This window comes from Marmota flaviventris, chromosome 11 (genome assembly GCF_047511675.1).
Source record: "Marmota flaviventris isolate mMarFla1 chromosome 11, mMarFla1.hap1, whole genome shotgun sequence".
NCBI lineage: Eukaryota > Metazoa > Chordata > Mammalia > Rodentia > Sciuridae > Marmota > Marmota flaviventris.
Genome location: NC_092508.1, coordinates 55,338,622 through 55,360,881, shown reverse-complemented (window position 1 = coordinate 55,360,881; position 22,260 = coordinate 55,338,622). Strand labels below are relative to the sequence as shown.

General features: G+C 31.7%; 1 protein-coding gene across 1 annotated transcript in view; it reads left to right on the top strand.

The window, feature by feature from the left end:
* The window catches only part of Agps (alkylglycerone phosphate synthase), a 136,812-nt gene that overhangs the window by 43,616 nt on the left and 70,936 nt on the right, over positions 1-22,260 (top strand). The window contains exons 9-10 of the mRNA XM_027946024.2: positions 5,766-5,891; positions 9,988-10,096. Coding sequence (XP_027801825.2) covers positions 5,766-5,891; positions 9,988-10,096 — 235 coding nt within the window. The remainder of the gene's footprint in view (positions 1-5,765; positions 5,892-9,987; positions 10,097-22,260) is intronic.

Genomic DNA, 22,260 nt, shown 5'->3' with positions numbered 1-22,260 from the left:
AGTAGTATCTTATTGTAGTTTTAATTTGAATATCTCTAATGACTCGTGAAGTTGAATATCCTTGTATATGCCTAGTTGCCATCCATGTATCAACAGTGGTAAAGTGTCTGTTGAGATTGTTAGCCCTATTTTTAAATTGAATTGTTTGTTTGTTTTCCTATTATTGTGCTTTGAGAGTCCTTTTGTTTTTGGTGCCAGGGATTGAACCCAGGGTACCTTACCACTGATTCCACTGAGCCACATCCTCAGCCCTTTTACTTTTTATTTTGAGTTGGGGATCTTGCTAAGTTGCTATGACCTCGCTAAATTGCTAGGTTGGCCTCGAACTTTCAATCCTCCTGTCTCCTCTTTCTGAACCAATGGGATTACAGGCATGCACCACAATGCCTGACAAAAGAGAGAGTTCTTTATATTCTCTGTATAAAGTCCTTTCTCAGGTACATGTTTTGCAGATACTTTCTCCCAGTCTGTGGCATGTCATTTTATTCGGTGTATTAATTTTTTTATCTTACACATCATGCTTCTGTTATTGTTTCTTAACGTAAGGTTGCAAAGATTTTCTCCTATTTAAGTTTTATAGTTTTTGGTTTTACATCGATTAGTTCAGAAGAATTCTTAGTTTACATATAGTTTGAGGTATTGATATTGATTGAAGTTGATTTCTTTTTGCATATGGATATCTAACTGTTCCAGCACCATTTGTTGAAAAAGATAAAATTTCTTCACTGTAACAAGTGCACCATCATTTAAAAACAAAACACATTTGAGTGTGTGTGTGTGTGTGTGTTTATGTATGTATGTATATATATGCATCTAGTTCTGGAGTCTGTTCTGTTGCATTAGTCTGTGTGTATACCTTTATGGTAGGACCAGACTGAATTACTGCAACATTTTAAATTCATTTTCAGAGTTGTTTGGGTGATTCTAGGTTTTTGTATTTTTATAGGGATTTTAGAATAATTTTGTCCATTTGTGTTTGGAAAAAAAAGCCTATTGGGATTCTGATTAGGATTACATTGACTCTGTATTGGTGAGAACTGACATCTCAACAATATTGATTCTTGTGACCTGACCCATAAACACAGTATATCTTTAGTTTTTTTAGGTCCGTAATTTTCCTCAGCAGTGTTTTATGATTTTTATGTGTGGGTCTTATGTATTTATTAAAATCAGATTAGTCCTTAAGTATTATATAGTATTTAATGCTATTGTTTGGATTTCTGATTTTAAAATTAACATATAAAATAGAGTTGATTTTTGTGTATTGTTCTTATATCTGCACCCTTATTAAATTCACTGATTAGGTTAAATATTTTGTATATCTCTTTGGATTGTCTATGTAGATGATCATGTTGTTTGTGAATGAAGACAATTTTATCTCTTCCTTTCTAATCAAAATGCTTTTTTTTTTTTTGGTACCAGGGCTTGAACCCAAGGGTGCTTAACTACTGAGCCACATCCCCATCCCTTTTTAAATTTTTTATTTTGAGACAGGGTTTTGTAAGTTGCTTAGGGCCTTGCTAAGTTGCTGAGGATGAACTTGTGATCTTCCTGCTTCAGCCTCCTAAACTGCTGGGATTATACACCTGTGTAATCTGGATGCTTTTTATTTCTGTTTCTCACCTGATCATGCTGACCAGAACCTCTTAATACAAATAAATTTGAGTGGATATCCTTCTCTTATTACTGATATAGGATAGATGTATTCAGACCTTTAACATCAAGTGTATATTAAATGTAGGTGTTTTTTTGTAGATACCTTTTATCAAGTTGAGGAATTCCTTTTCTACATTAGTTTTAGAGTTCTTATTAGGAGTGAATGTTGGATTTGTCAAATTCCTTTTCATGTTTTATGGCAGAAGTTATGGTAATTTGAGGTCTTGTTTTCTAATAAAGGGTTTCACTGTTGTAAATTTTTGCCTAACTATTGCTTTATTGGCATCCTCAATTTTTACCCCATTCATGTCATAATATTTTCTACTTCTCTTTTGATTTTTTTCTTTGACCCAAGCTTTACTTATGCTATTTGCTTTCCAATTATTTAGAGATTTTTTAACAGACCTTTGTCTGTTTTTAATTTCTATCTTAATTCTATCGTGTTAAAAAAAAAAAAAAAAACCTACTTTATACAATTTGGATCCTTTCAAATTTAGTGTTACTTGTTTTATAGTCCATGATGTGGTCTGTTTTGTACATGTTTCATGTGTACTTGCAAAAACTGTGTCATTTGCTGTTTGGTGGCTTAATCTATAAATATGTATTAGGTCAAAATAATTTATAGTATTATTTAGGACTTATTTATTTTTCTTATATACTGTCTGCTGTTTGATCAATTATTGAGGGCCATTAAAACCTCTAGTATAATTGCAGATCTGTCTACTTATACTTCTATCAGTGTTTACTCTGTGTACTTTAAAACTTGTTATCAGAGGACAACAGTAAATAAATGTTGAAGATTATTGTGTCTTCTTGATTAATTGACCCTTTTGTCATGATAAAATGACCTCTTTTATTTCTGATAACATTCTTTGCTCTGAAATCAACTTTAATATTAAAATATCTACTGTAGTTTTCTTCTGATTATTGTTAGCATGGTATGTTTTTTCCCTTTTTCTATTCTTTTACTTTTAACTAGTTTGTATCTTTATGTTTAAAATACCTTTCTTGTTGGCATCAGATAATTGGGTCTTTTCTTTTTGTCTAACCTGAGAGTTGCTACCTTTACATCGGGGCATCATTTCATCTTTTGACAGTTTTAGTTTGTTTGTCATCTTGCTAACAGGTTGAGCATCCCTAATCTCAAATTTGAAATTCTCCAGAATCCAAATTTTTTTGAATGCCGACATGATGCCACATTGCAAAAACTTCACTCTTGACTTAATATAATGGTTTGAAGTCAAATTGTAGATACCCAAAAAATACTGTATAAAATGACCATCTATCTGTGTGCTTACGATATATATGAAATACAGATAATTTCATGTTTAGACTTGGTTTCCATACCTAAGATATCTTATAATATATGTATGTATATTCTGAAATCAGAAAAAAATTGAAGTCTGAGCTGCTTCAGATTCTAAGCATTTCAGATAAGAGATATACAACCTGTATTTATTTTCTATATTGTCCATCTGTTTTTTCTTTTCCTCTTTTTTACTACCTTTTTAAGATGTATTATTTTTTAATGATACTTTTTATTTCCTTTGTTTCTTTATTAGCTATGATCTTTTATTTTGTTATTCTAGGGTTTACTGTACACATCTTTAACTTATAACAGTTTTACTGAATAATGGCCTCAAGCTACAAGAGAAGCCTAAAATACTGCATAGGGTTTGATACTATCCACAGTTGCAGATATCCACTGGGGTCTTGAATATGTCCTCTGTGGATAAGGGGAGACACTGTACAACCTCCGCAGTTTAGGATTGTTTTTGTTTTGGTGATGTATCTGAAGCTCGGCACATACTCAATAAATACTTGTTGTTTTGGTATTGAAGGGGACACAGAAGTGGGATAAAGTTCCTGTTCTTATAGTTTTTCATGGCACATGAGAAGAGATTGATGGACAAAGTTGTTACTTTTACATAATGCAGTATGGAACAGAGAGGTTATTTTGTTTAAAAGATTATTTGTTAAGTGTATGAATAAATCTGGACCTTCCTTCAGCAGATTATTCTTAGGTAGCTAATGACAATAACAGAAAATATAAGCTTTTAAAGGATAAAGTGGCCATGTATATGGTAGTAGATACAATTATAGAGTATTGTGTCCCAACAGTAAATTAGCATGCTGTAGTATGCAGATTTTCTAGCTAGGATAAATTTTTTTAAATATTTATTTTTTAGTTTTAAGTGGACACTGTATTTTAGGTGAGCACTCCACCACTGAGCCACAACCCCAGCCCCTCAAACCCAGGTTTAACTGTTAATACTTAACTCACTTACTTAGTAGGAAGTTAGTGAGATTTTTTAACAAGAAAGTAGATTAAAATATTTGTGCTAGGTAGAGTTCCTTCAGCATAAGAACTCCTTGTTTTTATTTTTGGAGTCTTTATCTTCATTGCTTTACATAATTCCTGGCACATAGTAACTATTTGTAATTGGAGAAAGTAAGGAAATGGCTTACCAGATATAAGATCCAACTTAATAATATATCTTAATATTGGATATACTAATGGAAATAGTTTAAGTGTATATTTAATGATGTGAAGGCTTCTGAGTAAGTAGTGTGGAAGTTCATTTTGTCATTAAAATGTGTGAAAATTCTGTTTAATGCCTGCCACATCTTAGGACTCCATAAATATTTTTTCTTTTCCTAATTTCATAAAATTGAGTAACTAGTTTTTTTGAGAGAAAATAACATCAGTTTAGATTGTGAGTGGAGTTAGAGGAGAAATATAATGTAACAATCTGCTATTTTAAATTTTAATCTGTTCAGACATGTACTTGGTTTATTTGTGGGTAGTTATTAACCTCATTTCAAAAAATTATTAGTTTATTTTGGTTTTGAGGATTGAACCCAGAAGCTTTCTACCTCTGAGCTACACCCAACCCCCATTTTTTGTTTGTTTTAAAATTTTATTTTGAGACAGAGTGTCAGTTGCCCAGGCTGGCATCAAACTTGGAATCCTCCTGCTTATACCTCCCAAGTAGCTGAGATTATAGGTGTGCACCACTGTGCTTGGCATTAACCTCCTGAAATTAAATAAATGTATTGAGTATCTAGTGGAAGAGAATGTGGCAATTGGTGTCTTTTCAAATCTTGTTTTCTTAACAGCAAAATAGAAAATATAGTTTGCATCAGTGGTGTACAAAATCTAACAAGTTATATTTAACTAGTAGGCTTTCAAATTTGGGATTATAACTTTCATACCACACTCAAATACTCAGATGCAAACATAGCAGACATATTCTATGTCTCTGCATGGTTTACTTGAAAAATAGAAGCAGTTGCTTAACTGGATGACTATCAAAATGGTCAAATGCAGATTGATGGGCTTGAGTGCAGTAGATAGTGGATATGCAGATGGTGGTGTCTGTATCATTTGACAGGAGATGGCTGAGTCTTTAAAATTATTTCAGTGGAATGGCTTTGGTGTTGTTGCAGTAAAGGGCATCCATTCAACCTCAGGTGCTGTACAGATGGCAAAGCTAAGCTAATATAGAAAAATGAGAAACAAGTGACTATTTAATGTACAGGAATGCATGATCTGCATCACAAGTAAATGATGGTATTACATGCAGGAAACCTAGCCAGATGGCTGTACATTAAAACACATGACTCCTTGAGAGAATTAAGTACAGGCAATTTGCTCAGATTTTCTGCAGGCCTGCTGCATATTATATTAGGGCAGGGAGAACAAGAGATTAAGTGCTTTATTTATTGAAAGTGTTTAGGTGAAGTTGAAAGTTATTTAAGCTTAATCTGTTCTCCATAAGTATTTAAATTGTCTCTTTGTGTGGGTGGGTAGAGGTGAGGAGGGACAGCTGGCTTTATAACAAAAGGATATAAGGAGCAAGATTTTTTGTTGAACCTGTGGACTACAGCTATCTTTTGGCCCACATGTTCCAGTTTTGTAAAGCTTTCCATTAGGCAGAAGTTTAAAATTTTTTTTTGAGAACTACTAGTAAAAGTATTTATTTTTCAGTTTCAATGAAAATCAGCAGTGTCATATGGAAATTTTAAAGTGGGAGGAATTAATGTGTTGAGTCCTATGTACAATGGCACCATTTCGCTGTTCAAATGTTAACATTTTTGTTTTCCAGCTTAAAGAAAGTGGTTATTGTACAGGTCATGAACCAGATTCCCTGGAATTCAGCACTGTGGGAGGATGGATATCTACCCGGGCATCAGGCATGAAGAAGAATATCTATGGCAATATTGAGGACCTGGTGAATTTATTTCTGTTTATATAATTGATTAGCATATAGGGATTATTATGAAGAGGTTCATCTTCATCAAAATATAGCTCTTTTGATTATAATGATGTGGTGTTTGTATGTGTGTATATATACATATGTGTGTGTGTGTATATATATATATGAAATGATTAAAAGACATAATTGTAGTCATTATTTAAGAATGCCCTTGTCACATGATTAACACTTAAACTTTGTAGATATTTCACAGTATCCAACTTATGAAATACACAAATATTATTTACAAGCCTTATGGAAACTCAAAGATTTTAGTCCATTTAAGTATTTCAGCATTGCTACTATGTTACTTTAGGAGATTTTAAATTTATTTTTCTGAAAAAATTTAAAAATTTTTTCAAAAATTCAATTAAAGGGCTATTTGAAATTGTTCTGTTAAGTAGTGATATGACCTGTAATGTTTAATGTGTTTACCATTTTGTTTTAGCTTATCTGGTGCCAATTTTCTGGGAGTCAGTGTGATAATAGTGTACCTGTAGGCATCCTAGTTAGGTATTAGGTATCATTTGTTTCATTGGTAGTTTTTCTAGTGATTAGTTATGTGATCTTATGCAAATTGGTTCACCATTCTAAACTTCAATTTTCCTTTCTATAAAATAGAATAATAAAATTCACTGCATAGAACTATTGTAGGGAGTAAAGGGCATGAAGGGAAAACACAGCAGAATCTCTGGTGTGCAATAGGTGCTTCATAAATGTTAGTTCCTTTATCTTCAGTATTTTGAGAGTAGTTCAAAAGAACTTTTAAGAGGGTATTAAAGTGACATTCCTAACATTATTCCTGGACTTGTAAAGCTTTCTTTTTCAAATCTAAAGTTTCAACATTTTCAGTTGATGTGAATTTAAAATTTTTAATGAGATATATTTGTTCTTTGTAGTTAACACCCAGTAATTTAAGACTCTTGTCAGCTTATATTGTCAGCTCTTTAGAAACGTTTACATTATCCTGGTTTCTTCTTCCCCTCTCTCCCTTTCATTCTTTCTTTTTTTTCCCCCGTTGAGGATACCCAGGGCCACATTCATGCTAGTAAGGGCTCTACTGCTGAGCCACACTCCAGCTTATGTGCCCATGTTTGTTTTCTTTTATTGCAGACATTTTTAAAAATTACATTTTTCTTTTTTGTAACTAAAATAACTTTTTGTGTCTTGAATACTTTTTGTGTACAATAGAATAATTCAATTGCAGGGGAGAATATTTAACTTTTTTTTTGCTATTAGATTACGAACTTTATCAGAGGTAGGCAAATACTTGATAAACTGTTAGATTTGGTACTGCCAAAGCATTTAATTTATTTTAGTCATTTTTTGGAGATAGTTAAGGGCCACAGATTATAAGTGTACATCCTAATGTACTTATCTGACAAGCAGTTACTAAGCACATTTTGTTTTTAATTTAATTTTTTTGCAACATCTTGTATCCTCTGAAACTATCTTAATTTTCATTGCTTTTTTGAAATCTCTACTAAAATTGATATATTTTTAATATCTGTGCCTGCACTGGAGCTCATGAAAAATATTACACTTTTTAGAAGTATTAACATTTCTTTAATCATTATTAGTGTATAAAGTATATTAAGTAATGATATTTTAACTTTGGAAAAAAGTTGAAAAGAGTTATTTGGTCTAACTTTTAATCTGAAGATTCAAAAGTCTTGAATACTTTTTTCTGTGTACAATAGAATAAACTTTTAACTTTAAATTTCCTGTCCCCCTTTGTTTCCAAGAACATTTTAAGGAATTCTAATTAAAGTTCAACTTGAGTTATCTTTTGATTTATTAGAAGTCTTTTCACCAAAGGATTTCCTAGCATTTTTGGTTACACTTTCTTACACTGATGCTATGGAGTTGAAGCTCATGATCTTTAACAATAATCCACTGCCACTGTAAAAGGTGTTCTGCTATACTTTTTCATTATAAAGTACTGTTAGAAGGAAAAGTAGAATCCTACAGTAATAAAATCAAACTAAAAATTCTGAATTTCACAAAAGTAAATAAAGTGTGACATAGTAAGCATTTAGTTTTTAAAAGTTTTCAGAAGAAAATCCTTCTTTTAAAATCATAACTATTATATGGATAATTTATGTAATTAGATAACAACTTGTTTTTATTTTAAGAATAATATATATACATATTACAAAAAATTACATGTTCTTTGTATATTAAATACATAGTCATTTCTAAGAATTTTAACATCTTTGTATTTATTTTCTCAATTATTTTTCTAGGCATACCACAAACACATGAGTATATCTAGTTTTTAATATAAAAGGAATCATACTGTGTTTGATTTGTTCTTTAATTTTTGTTATCAGTGTATTAACATGAGTGAATGGAGGTGTACACCATGATTTAAAAAGGGTTCACATAATCTTTATGGATAATTCATGGTTTATTAAACAGTCTCCGTAGTTATTCTTGATTTTAAAATTACAGAAAACTGATAAAAATATCCTCTAATATAGTTTCTTGGGCATATTCCTTTGTTTTAGTAGGCTCCCTGAGGTTGAATTGTTGGATCAAGAAATTTATACATTTTTAAGTCTTTGAATCCTCCAGCCAAATTGCCATATAACATGTTTGTACTGATTGATATTCCCACTAGCACTATGAGAATCTTTGTAGTTAACTGGGCCTTTTTGTTTATATTTTGTGTTTTAGTTTTGTGTGTGTGTGTGTATTTTTTTCTTTTTTTAATTGCTAGAGTGTAAACTTTGAAAATGTCTTCACTGGCACTTCTCATTTCTTATTTTGTGAATTGCTTATATGTCCTCTCATCATTTGCTTTAATAGTAAATAGATCATCGTTGTTTAGTGGTCAAAAATCCATTCTAAAAATGTGTTGGAGTTTTACCTCTTTCCAAATGAGATATTGAAACTGATTTTTAGAATGATCCTTCTTGCCCAAAATATTGACTTTCTTACCTATACAGTGCACTTACATATATCTCTTGCTTTTTCTCTTTAACTCAGTTCTGTCTCTTTAAATCTGTCTGTCTATTTTTGTGGTACTTGAGATCTAATCCAGAGCCTGGTGCATGCTAGGCAAATGCTCTACCACTGATCTATAAGCCCAGCCCCATCTTCATTTGACATGATCATAATTGATATTTCATTCTTTTTTTTGTGGGGATAAGGCAAAAATATTATTTTTCTTAGAATTCCAAGCGTGTAGCACAGTACCTGACATGAGTAATAGTGTTTCATAAAATACGTTTAAATAGCCAGGTGTAATGGCATATGCCTGTGATCCCAGCAGTTTGAGAGTCTGAGGCAGGAGGATTGCAGGTTTGAGGCCAACCTGGGCAACTTAATGAGAAATAAAAAAATAAATAAAATATATAAATATATAAAAAATATCATCACACATATACATGTATGTTATGTGTACGTATAGCATATGTTATATACAATATATAGTGTGTAATATATAACATAATATTATAATGTATATTATATGTATATATAATCATATACTATATGATATAATAATATATTACTATATATACGAAATTAATGAAAGAATGAGCCTGTTAAAGTAATATCTTCACTGTTGTTTGAGTCCTTAGTTCTTTGTCATATGGATAACCTTGGACTAAATCTTTAATTAAAGAAGTATGTTTTTCTATTCTTAAGATGATGAATATATTTAAACCAGCTTAAATCAAGAGGCATATAATAATTTTAGGATTTTTCTCTCTTTTAGGTTATATACAAATTTTATCTTTAGTCTAAGAATTACTAAAAGATACTAAAGTCCTAAAGGGCATCACAATCTATTGCTTAGCCCCACATTTCTTTTTTTTTTTTAATATTTATTTTTTAGTTTTAGGTAGACACAATATCTTTATTTTACATTTATGTGGTGCTGAGGATCGAATCCAGTGCTTTGTGCGTGCTAGGCGAACATTCTACAACTGAGCCACAATCCCAGCCCCAGCCCCACATTTTAAAAGTAGTATTTTATGTGAATATGTAAAATGTGTATATATATACACACACACTAATTCAATGGCTGATTCCTAGAATTTACAAACTGTATTGTATTAAACAGGTGGTTCATATGAAAATGGTAACACCTAGAGGTGTAATAGAAAAAAGCTGTCAAGGACCTCGTATGTCAACAGGCCCTGATATCCATCACTTCATCATGGGATCTGAAGGTAAATATAACTGAAGATTTATTATGAAAAAAAATACAGGTGACTCAATTTTGTGAAAAATCTATGTTATTTGATATCAGATCTTTGAAAGAAAGACATTTTATATACTTAAGGAATAGTAATTTTTTTAAAGTTTTATTATTTTAGTATTTCATAAAGTTTTTATTATGAGAACATCATATTTAACTTTCTTGTTCATTTTGCTTTTTTTCTGGAGACAGTGCATCTTTTTTAAATTACATTTTTTTCTTTCAGAGTTTTTAATTAATTTTAGGAAAAGTAGGATGTAAAGTAGTTTAATATCGTGTACTGTACTGTTTAATATCTTTACAGTTGTCAGGGGAAAGAACTGTAAACATTATCTTGCTGTCTTATTTTTCTATAATTTTATCTTTTTTTTTACTATTTGATTTTTAGAAGACCTGAAATTAAATTCTGATTCACATCTTTATTAGTGCATTATACATAATAATAGGGTTCATTTTGACATATTCATCAATGCATGTTACATAATTTTCTTCATTTCAGCCCCCAGTACTTTGAGTCACATATCTTTTAAACCTGTTGGTCATTAAATTTTGCAAGTAGTATCCTTAGCTGGTTACTTAATGTTGGATAGATTAGAATGTAGTTCTTTAGGTCATTCTAAATATGTAGTTGCTATATAGATTAGAAGAAAATTAACCTTTTCTTTATGTTTCACAGACTGTAGGTAGATACAGTGAATTGTATGGATAAGCTAAACATGACCATAATTTTCAGTTCTTTGAATGGGAGGCTTGGAGAATTCAGAAAAATAAGAATTTGGAGAAACAAAATAATCTAAAACAAGAAATTATTTCTAAATTTGATAAATTAAAACAAGAAAGTGTAAATTGGCAAAGGAACTCATTTACTTTAGAGGTGGTCCAAGTAGAAAAAGATTTTAAGCTATATTGAGAAATGGAACAAGTAGTTATAATGAATTAAGATGTTAGAAGATAGATTACAATCTTTGATGGTAACATCAAAGAGGAGAAAAATGACAAAGTCTAGCTTTTGGTGTTATGATAAAGTGATATGATCTTTACCATATCACTAAAATTTGATAGACTCTTGTCCAAGGGTATAGCTTAGGTGTTTTGCATGATAATCAATGAGACTTTTGTTGAGATTTCTCACCAGTTTACTTAGTTTATTCCATTTCTGATCAGAATAATCTTCTAGGAAAAAACAGCTATATTTTTAATGAGAAAAATAAAATATTAAGTTTCTTTAAAATAATATAGTTGTCAAATATTTTTCTGGAAATTCTTACATTAATGCATTATCTAAAAGTTAACTAAAAGAATATAAATTTTGCTATTAGATTTCAAGGTAAATAAGAAATGGGTATTAAAATTCATATTTATTTATTTATTTGTTCAGATACTGGGAATTGGACTTAGGGGTGCTTTATCAGTGAGCTACATCTCCAGTCCTTTTATTTTTTACTTTATAGACAGTGTCTTCCTAATTTGCCCAGGCTGGCCTGGAACTTGCAGTCCTCTTATTTCAGCTTCCCAAGTCACTGGTATTATAGCTGTATACCACTACTCTCCCCCTAAAATTCATAATTTTTAATTTTATTATTGATATATACATAGTTGGAATTGAATCTATAAAATATAAATTATCTTTTCAAGTAAACTCTTCAGTTTTTTTTCTCAGTGTTTTAAAAATTCTGCTTGTTAGGTACTGTGCTAGCACATTTAAGGGCACTTAAGTATAGGTCATTACACAACAGTGTGATAAATTCTATGATTAAAGTAATTGCAGGAGAAATACAGATCAGGTCAGGTTGATGGGTATTTGAAGGCTTCTCCCGAGAAGCCATACCTAAAGTGGTTGTTGAAGGTTGTTAGCAGAAAATAATTCCAGGTCAAATATAGAAAGATGGACAGTATTTACTCTTTAAAAAACAACATAGAGACAGACTGAGAAGTGAGAAAACCCCATGTCTGCTTCATCATGAAACTGCCAATTTTTCAGTATAAGTAGGACATAATGTTTAATTGCTTGGTAGAGTAAACAGCAGGTTATAAGGGGACTGGAGAGAGATTTAAGGTAGGAAAACAGTAAAGTAAGTGAAGAAATCTTCTAGGAAGATTTTTATACCTATGGAAAATAGGTATAAATAGTTAAGTGAGATTTTATTAAGAATATGTATTCAAAATAGCATACTGATTTAAGAGCATGAACCATGAAGTCTGTCAGATTTGGATTTCAATTCTAGTTTTATCACTTGTGTTTCTGGGACTTTGTTTAAATTAGGTAATTATCTGTGTCAAATGTCCTCAGCTGTAAAATGAAAATAATAAAAGCATCCCTCTTCATAAATTTGTTGTGAGGATTTAATGTGATTGTGCTCAGCAATTTATAACACCAAATGTTAAGTTTATTACTGTTATTCTGGCTGTTTATTATTTTGATATCATTGATCTTTACCATTTATGATTCCTAATCACTATTTCAGCTTATATGCAAATATAGCATTATTTTTAAATAGGCTAGGAGATGACATGACTGAGAAAGTAAATTTATGTACATCATGTTCTGTTGCAAAAAAAAAAAAAAAAAAAAATATATATATATATATATATATATATATATATTTAATGGACAGCATGCCTTTATGGGTTTTTTTTTTTTTTTTGTTGTTGTTTTTAATGCAGTGCTAAGGATTGAACCCAGTGCCTCACACATGGTAGACAAACACTCTGCCACTGAGCTATAACCTACACCCTGTAAACCATTTTATCTACTAAATTGTAGAGCAAACAATAAATAAATAAAGACCATTTCCTGAGTTCTGGTATAAGTTATAGCTATAACCTATACCCTGTAAAATGTATTTTTATGTGCTGTTTTGAACTGCATATATAATAACCTTATGTCTTAAATGTGATCATAAACCTTTTCTGAAGGTTAAAAATATTTTTTTCTTTTTCTTTTCCGTTAATTAAATTATTTGATGACAACCTTGAATTTTTATTTTGTACCTGGGATTGAACCTAGGGACACTTAACCACTGAGACACATCCCAGCCCTTTTTATTTTCTTTTGAGTTGGGGTCTTGCTAAGTTGCTGAGGGCCTCATTAAGTTGATGAGGCTGACTTTGAACTTGCAATGCTCCTGCCTCAGGCTCCTGAGCTGCTGGCATTACAGGTGTGTGCCATTGCACCTGGTAATCCTAAATTTTACATATGCCTAATAACCTGAAGTATAATGTGTTTGTCTTGTTTTGTGTTGTAAATTTTTCATGTTTTCTTCCAATAAGGAGTTTTCTTCTATTCTAGGTGCTCTAACATGATCAGTATAATGCAAATTATAATAAATATTCAAAGCATTATAAATGCTTTGCATTCTTTTCCTAACCATAGGATTTACTAATAATTTAACTTTCTTTTATTTGAAAGACAAAGTGTAATTTTGTTTTTTAACCTACTGATAATGCTTTTGTTTTAATGTTTGGTCTACAATTAAGTAGATAAAAATGGCTTATATCAATCCTTTTTTAAAGATTCACTAGTCATGTTTTAATTAAATAAAGATCATCCTTGGGTGTATTTCTCAGGAAAGGCACTTTGACCATTCCCTGAGTTCTGGAATGTTCTAAACTGGTTTTCTGTGACTTTGATACTAAGGACGGCTTGAATGGATACGTCTTTGGGTCATCCTTTCTCTAACTTTCTTGAAAATGCAGCTCCCCTATTATATTAATTTTATTTATTGTTTTTAAAAAATGATACCAGTCTATTTCTCTTGCTTTTCATAGGTTGTTTTCTCTTTTTACCTGGAGGCCCAGGATTTTTTTTTTTCTTTGTCATTATACTCTTAGAGTTTAAGTTGATTGGTTGGGTTATTTGCTGTAGTAGTATCTAGTAGACCTTTCCAATGTATAGACTCACGTCTTTTATTTCTAGCCAATTTTTTTGGATTGTAACGTTAAATTTTTTTTTTTAAATTTCTATTTAAAAAATAAAGGTATTTTGGGGGGGCTGACAGTGTGGGGACTCAGTGGTAGAGCGCTTGCCTAGCATGTGTGAGGCACTGGGTTCGATACTCAGCACCACATTAAAAAAAAAAGTGTTTTATTATTTTGATTTTTATTCTTTAGGGACGCTCATTATACATATGTTTGAATTCTTTTGCTTATTTTCCAATTCACCCACTTTTTCTCTGATTTCTTTATTCTAGTGTCATTCCTTGGCTATTTTTCTGCTTTTTAAAAATACCCTTTAGTAAGTTTTCATTGAAGTGTATCTCCTATTCAGTTACCTTATAATTTAACCGTCATTTTTTAGGTGCTTTTTAAAATTGTTAAATTTTAAATTTTAAATTGCTGTATTTCTTTCCCAAATTTGATGGTTGGTTTTATTTCTCCTAGGGTTTTTTAAATTTGTTTTTAATTTTTGTGTTTCTAATTCTCTGTTTGTGTTTAGTATTCCCAGTAGCTTGTTTGGCAATATTTAATTCCTTTTGAATTGTTGTATTGCACTTCTTCTCAAGATCATGATTGGTTTGTGGAATGGGATTTTTTTTCTGCATACTATTATTTGTATTTTCTGACTTTTTTGCAGTATTTCTTTTTTCTTTTTCTTTTTTTTTTTTTTGTACCGGGAATTGAACTTAGGGGCACTCAACCACTGAGCCACATCCCCAGGCCTATTTTTTAAATTTTATTTAGAGACAAAGTCTCACTGGGTTGCTTAGTGCCTTACTAAATTGCTGAGGCTGGCTTTGAACTCGTGATCCTCCTAAGCCTCCGGATCTGCTGGGACTACAGGTGTGCACCATTGCCCCCAGCTGCAGTACTTTTTTTTTTTTTTTTTAATCTTTTTGCTCTGTTTTTTTTCTATTCATATTTATTACTTTAAATAGGTTTCTAGTATGGTAGTGTTTTTTTCCCCATGTTCTGTCCTCTTTTGTGCTGTTTGTTTTTTGTGGTAGTTTTATTGAGGCAAAGGATGGCTGTCTTTTCCCATTCTTTTTCTTTACTGCCTTGTATCTAAAGAGTCTCAGAGTCTCTCTCTCTCTCTCTCTCTCTCTCTCTCTCTCTCTCTCTCTCTCTGTTTGTGTCATTTGTATTTCTCCAAGGCTGTAATTTTTGGTTCTTCACATTTTCAAATTCCACTTTGTAGTCAGGCTGTGGACTACTGAGGTCTTGTACAGTCTTCTGTTTTTATTGGCATTATTTGTCGTGCATTTACTTTCTGGGTGTAATTTTGTCTGTGCTTCTTCCAAGTCCTCAATTACCCTCTTTGTTTTGTGATCTTTTAATCCTTCCCTTATTCACTTTTTAGCTTGTAGCAGCTGGAAAGCTGCAGGAGGTCTGTTGGAGTTTTTTTCTTTTTTTCCTCAAATTCCTTAGAGGTAATTTGAAGGTTGCAGGGTTCTTTTGTTTTTTGTAATACTGAAGTTGTAAGCCTTGTGTGACTTGTTTTCCATGTTGATTTTTTTTGGGGGGGAGAGGGTAGGGGAAACATAAAATGAGAGGGAAATTTCAGAATCAAATGACTGTCATTATTTCTAATCAGAAGGTTACTTGAGTATATTTTATGAAATTATGAAAGATTTTAAATTTGCTCCAAGCAAATACATGCATTTTATAATAAATAGCAATCAAAGCTTCATGTTTCCTCAAGAACAAAAATTATATTTGAAAATCATAAAACAAAATGTTGAAAGTTATTGCAGACTATTTTTTAAATATAAGCATGTGTTTTTAAACATAAACATAATATGTAAGCCTCAGTGGTGTCACATTTCCATGAAGTTATTTTGTAAACAGTTATATAAAGTATATATAAAATATTGGCATAAGATGTGTATAATCAAGTGATAAATAATCTATGTAGTTTTATATCTCACTACTGATCTAATATTCCCAGAACAAAAGAATTAATAAAAATTAATTAAATAAAGATACCATAGAAATGGGCCTTTTGATGAAGTGAATTTGGACATATCCATTTTTGATTGGCTTAATTTCAGTATAAGTCTAAATGGAAGCCGTCCCCATCAAACTACATTTGGGACCTGGGTGGATTTTGATCTCATAGTGACAGAGTAATGAACTGATACATGACAAGTTGCATAGACTCACCTTGATCACTTCCTTGGCCTTGGAATAAGACAATAATTTATTTTACACCAGATTTTAAAAATCTCATATTGTTATGGTGGGCTTTACTACTTTAGGGTGCGTATCTTACTTATATAAAACAATATGGATATATAGAAATTTGAGGCATGCCTTCATTTTATTAATACTTAGGAATTTTGAGAATTTCAAAAAACCTTTATGTATGTATAGAGATACATACGTATTTTGAAATAAGCTTTTTGAGTAATAACATTTACATTTACAAAATTCAGATATGTAGAAGTATGTACAAAATTCAAGATGTGTATTTGTCCAGAGTCAACACTATTGTAATATATATCCTCTATTGGTTGATGTTTAAGTAGTTTCCATTTTTTTCCTTTGGATCATATTTTGATTATGGTGTTGTGATTCAGAGAAATATTTTCAAATTACTTTATTAATCAGAAGTAAGAAAATATGTCAAATATGTAAAAAATATGAGAACTGGGAGTTCAGTTTTTAAAAAGAAAAGTTTCTTGTCAAAAGTCAGGGTTTGTATTGACCTTCCCTAAATGAATTTAATCTGGTGAAACTTGAATTTCAGAAAGCATTTTAAAAGATTTTCTGTAGCCTATGGATAGATTAGAGTAGGTGGATGAGGTGATTCATGTGTTTAGGAATTTATGCCTGACAAGTTTTAAATTTGTTTGTAGAACTGACTTTGAACATCAGGTGTTAATTCCAAGACTACTAGGAAACTTGTAAAAATGTTGAAAGGAGTAAAAACATTTAAAACTAAGTTTAGTGACTGTGTCAGTATTCTGGAAGGAAATTAGCAACTTTAAAAACTGTCTTGATAATATAGAATAGTTGTGATAGAGAATTCTGTGCTGATGGGTGAGAAGACAGCATAGTACTCACCTGTCAACCTTTTGCCCCTTTCTGACAAAAGACTAAAAGTACACCCCAAAAAGAAACCCTGTCCTTTTTAGCTATCAGTACCCCCACCCTGTGCTCACACTCACACATCTCCATGCCCTGAGCAACTACTTTTTGTCCCTATAGATTTGCTTTTTCTGGACATTATACCTAACTGGAATTATATATGTATAGTTAGTGTTTTTGTGACTTCTTTTACTTACTATAATGTTTTAAAAATTCAGCTGTTGTAGTACATATCAGTAGTACTTCATTCCTTTTTATAACTGAATAACATTTCATTGCATGGATATACTACATTTTGTTTATCTATTTATCAATAACGGACATTTGGGCTCTTTTGACCTTTTGGCTATTATCAGTTATGTTACGATAAACATCCTTGTACTGATTGTTGTGTGGACACAGTGTTTTCATTTTTCTTAGATATATATCTGAAGTGGAATTGTTGGTCACACAGGTCATCATCCTGAGTTTTATAGTTCAAAGAACATCCAGACTATTTTCCTGCATGGCTACATCATTTTATTTTCCTACAAGCAGTTTATAAGAGTTCCAAATTTCTTTACATCTTTGCCACCACTGTTATTTTCTGTTTTTTAAAAATTTATAGTCATATAAGTGGTGGCGACCTGGGATCTCATTCTTAATTAGCATTTTTTTTTTTTTTGACTAATGATCCTGAGCATCTTTTTTTTTTTTCATGTGTTTATTGATCCCTTGTATATTTGCTTGTATATGTCTATTCAGAATATTTGCCTACCTTTTGGTTGGTTATTTATCTTTATTATGGAATTATAAAAGACTTTATTCTGGGTATGAGTCCCTGTCACATAAATGATTTGCAAATGTTTTCTCCCATTCTATAGATTTCTTGCTTGTGTCTTTGAAGCACAAAAGTTTTAAATTTTGGTTGAGTCAATTTTTTTTTTCTTTTGTGGCTCTCATGTTTTGGGTATCATATCTAAGAATATAATGACAAATCCAGGGTCCTGATGATATACCGTCATAGCTGCTTCCCAGAAATTTATAGTTCTAGCTTTTATATTTAGATCTTTGGTCCATTTTGAGTTGCTTTTTGTATGTGGTGTGAGGTAAGCGTTCAACTTCATTGTTTTGTATATAGATATCCATTTATCCTAGTGCCATTTTTTTCAAAATGGCATTATTGGAAAGTCTTGGCACCCTGTCAAGAATTAGCTGACTATAAAAAAATGGGTTTCTTTCTGGATTCCCAGTTCCATTGATCTCTGTCTGTCTTATGCCTGTACTATACTGACTTGTTTACTGTTTTTTTTAGCAAATTTTTAAATTGAGAAGTGTGAGTTCTCCTTTCTGTTGTTGTGTTTTTTTTTTTTTTTAATATTCTTTTAGTTATTCTGGATCACTTGCAGTTCCATAAGAACTGATTTATGGGTGTTGATTTTTTTATCCTGCTGCTTTGCTGAATTTATTTAATTAGGTTGTTAATTTCTACAATGAAGCCATCTTGGATTCTGTTAGGGATTACATTGTCTTCTGAGAAGTGTCTGTTCAATTCCTTGACCCATTTGTTGATTGGGTTATTTGTTTTTTTGGTGTTAAGATTTTTGAGTTCCAGTTTTCCCAGCACTATTTGTTGAAGAGGCTATTTTTTCTCCAATGTATGTTTTTGGTACCTTTGTCTAATATAACTGTAGTTAGGTGGGTTTGTCTCTGTGTCCTCTATTCTGTACCATTGGTCTACCAGTCTGTTTTGGTGCCAAACCATGCTATTTTTTGTTATTATTGCTCTGTAGTTTAAGGTCTAGTCTACTGATGCCACCTACTTCACTCTTCTTGCTAAGGATTACTTTAGCTATTTTGGGTCTCTTATTTTTCCAGATGAATTTCATGATTGCTTTTTCTATTTCTCTGAGGAATGTCATTGGGATTTTTATCAGAATTGCATTAAATCTATATAGTGCATTTGGTAGTATGGTCATTTTGACAATATTAATTCTGTCTATCCAAGAACAAGGTCTTTCTATCTTCTAAGGTCTTCTTTATTTTTTTTCCTTTAGTGTTCAGTAATTTTCATTGTAGAGGTCTTTCACCTCTTTTGTTGATTCCCAAGTATTTTATTTTATTTTTTTGAGGCTATTGTAAATGGGATAGTTTTCCTCATTTCTGTTTCAGAGGATTTGTTACTGATATACAGAAATGCCTTTAATTTATGGGTGTTGATTTTTTATCCTGCTGCTTTGCTGAATTTATGTATTAGAAGTTTTCTGATGAGATTTTTTTTGGATCCTCTGAGTATAGAATCATGTCTTCAGCAAATAGTGATAGTTTGAGTTCTTCTTTTTCTATCTATATCCCTTTAATTTCTTTCATATGTCTAATTGCTCTGGCTAGAGTTTCAAGAACTACGTTAAATAGAAGTGGTCAAAGAAGGCATCCCTGTCTTGTTCCAGTTTTTAGAGGGAATTCTTCCCATTTTCTCCATTTAGAATGATGTTGGCCTTAGGCTTAGAATAGATAACTTCTACAATGTTGAGATATGTTCCTGTTATCCCTAGTTTTTCTAGTGTTTTGAACATGAAGAGGTGTGGTATTTTGTCAAATGCTTTTTCCACACCAGTTGAGATGATCATATGATTCTTTTCTTTAAATCTATTGATGTGATGAATTACATTAATTGATATCCATATGTTGAACCAACCTTGCATCCCTGGTATGATCCCCACTTGATTGTGGTGCACCAACTTTTTGATATGTTTTTGTATTCGATTTGTCAGAATTTTGGCATCTATATTCATTAGAGATATTGGTCTAAAGTTTTCTTTCTTTGATGTGTCTGTGCCTGGTTTTGCAATCAGGGTGATAATGGCCTCGTATAATGAATTTGGAAGTGTTCCCTCTTTTTCTGTTTCATGAAATAATTTGAGGAGTATTGGTATTAGTTCTTCTTTGAAAGTCTTGTAGAACTCAGCTGTGTATCCATCTGGTCCTGGGCTTTTTCTTGGTTGGTAGGCTTCTGATGGAGTCTTCTATTTCATTGCTTGAAATTGATCTGTTTAACTTGTGCATATAATTCTGATTCATTTTGGGCAAACTGAATTATAGGACTCTAGAAATTTGTCAGTGCCTTTGATATTTTCTGTTTCATTGGAGTACAATTTTCAAAATAATTTCTAATTAGTGTCTGTTGTGATATTTCTTTTTCATCGCAGATGTTAGTAATTTGAGTTTTCTCTCTCCTTCTCTTTGTGAGCATGGCTAAGGGATTATCAATTATTTATTTGTTCAAAGACCAATTTTTTGTTTTGTCAATTTTTTCATTTGTTTTTTGTTTGTTTGTTTCAATTTCATTGATTTTAGCTTTTGAGTTTAATTATTTCCTGTCTTCTGCTAATTTTGGTGTTGGTTTGTTCTTATTTTTTGTGGGCTTTGAGATATAATATTAGGTCATTTATTTGTTGACTTTTTCTTCTTTTATGTAATGAACTCCATGCAGTGAACTTTCCTTTTAGTACTGCCTTCATAGTGTCCCAGATATTTTGATATGTTATATCAGTGTTCTCATTTACCGCTAAGAATTTTTTAATCTCCTCCTTGATGTCTTTTGCAACTTATTTTTCATTCAGTAACGTATTGTTTAGTCCCCAGGTGTTGGAGTAGCTTTTATTTTTTATTTTATCATTAATTTCTAATTTCATTTTATTTTGATCTGATAGAATGCATACTTTTTTGTATTTGCCAAGAGTTGCTTTGTGGCATAATATATGGTCTATTTTAGAGAAGATTCCATGTGCTGCTGAGAAGAATATATGTTCACTTGCTGAAGGATGAAATATTCTATATATGTCAGTTAAGTCTACGTTATTGATGTATTATTGAATTCTGTAGTTTCTTTGTTCAGCTTTTGTTTGAAAGATCTATCCAGTGGTGAAAGAGATGTGTTAAAGTTACCCAGAATTATTGTGTTGTGGTCTATTTGACTCTTGAACTTGAGAAGAGTTTGTTTGCTGAACATAGATGCTCCATTGTTTGGTGCATATATATATATATATATTTATAATTGTTATGTCTTGTTGATGTATGGTTCCCTTGAGTAGTATGTAGTGTACTTCTTTATCAGTTTTGATTAATTTAGCTTGAGGTATATATATATATAAAATTTAAGAAACCCCTGCTTTCTTCCACAGTCCATGTGAGTGATATGAGTTTTCCCAACCTTTCACCTTCAGTGTGACCGGGTGTCTTTTCCTGTTAGATGAGTCTCGTGGAGGCAGCAAATTGTTGGGTCTTTTTTTTTTTTTAAATCCAGTCTGCCAGTCTATGTCTTTTTTTTTTTTTTTTTTTTTTTTAATTTTTTATTGTTGGCTGTTCAAAACATTACATAGTTCTTGATATATCATATTTCACAATTTGATTCAAGTGGGTTATGAGCTCCCATTTTTACCCCATATACAGATTGCAGAATCACATCAGTTACACATCCATTGATTTACATATTGCCATACTAGTGTCTGTTGTATTCTGCTGCCTTTCCTATCCTCTACTATCCCCCCTCCCCTCCCCTCCCCTCCCCTCCCCTCTTCTCTCTCTGCCCCCTCTACTGACATTCGTTTGTCCCCCTTGTATTATTTTTCCCCTTCCCCTCACTTCCTCTTGTATGTACTTTTGTATAACTCTGAGGGTCTCCTTCCATTTCCATGCATTTTCCCTTCTCTCTCCCTTTCCCTCCCACCTCTCATCCCTGTTTAATGTTAATCTTCTTCTCATGCTCTTCGTCCCTACTCTGTTCTTGGTTACAGAAGTGGTGAGAGGGGGCATCCCTGTCTTGTTCCAGATTTTAGAGGGAATGCCTTCAATTTTTCTCCATTCAGAATGATGCTAGCCTGAGGCTTAGCATAGATTGCTTTTACAATATTGAGGTATGTTCCTGTTATCCCTAGTTTTTCTAGAGTTTTGAACATAAAGGGATGCTGTACTTTGTCGAATGCTTTTTCCGCATCTATCGAGATGATCATATGGTTCTTATTTTTAAGTCTATTGATGTGGTGAATAACATTTATTGATTTCCGTATATTGAACCAGCCTTGCATCCCAGGGATGAATCCTACTTGATCATGGTGCACAATTTTTTTG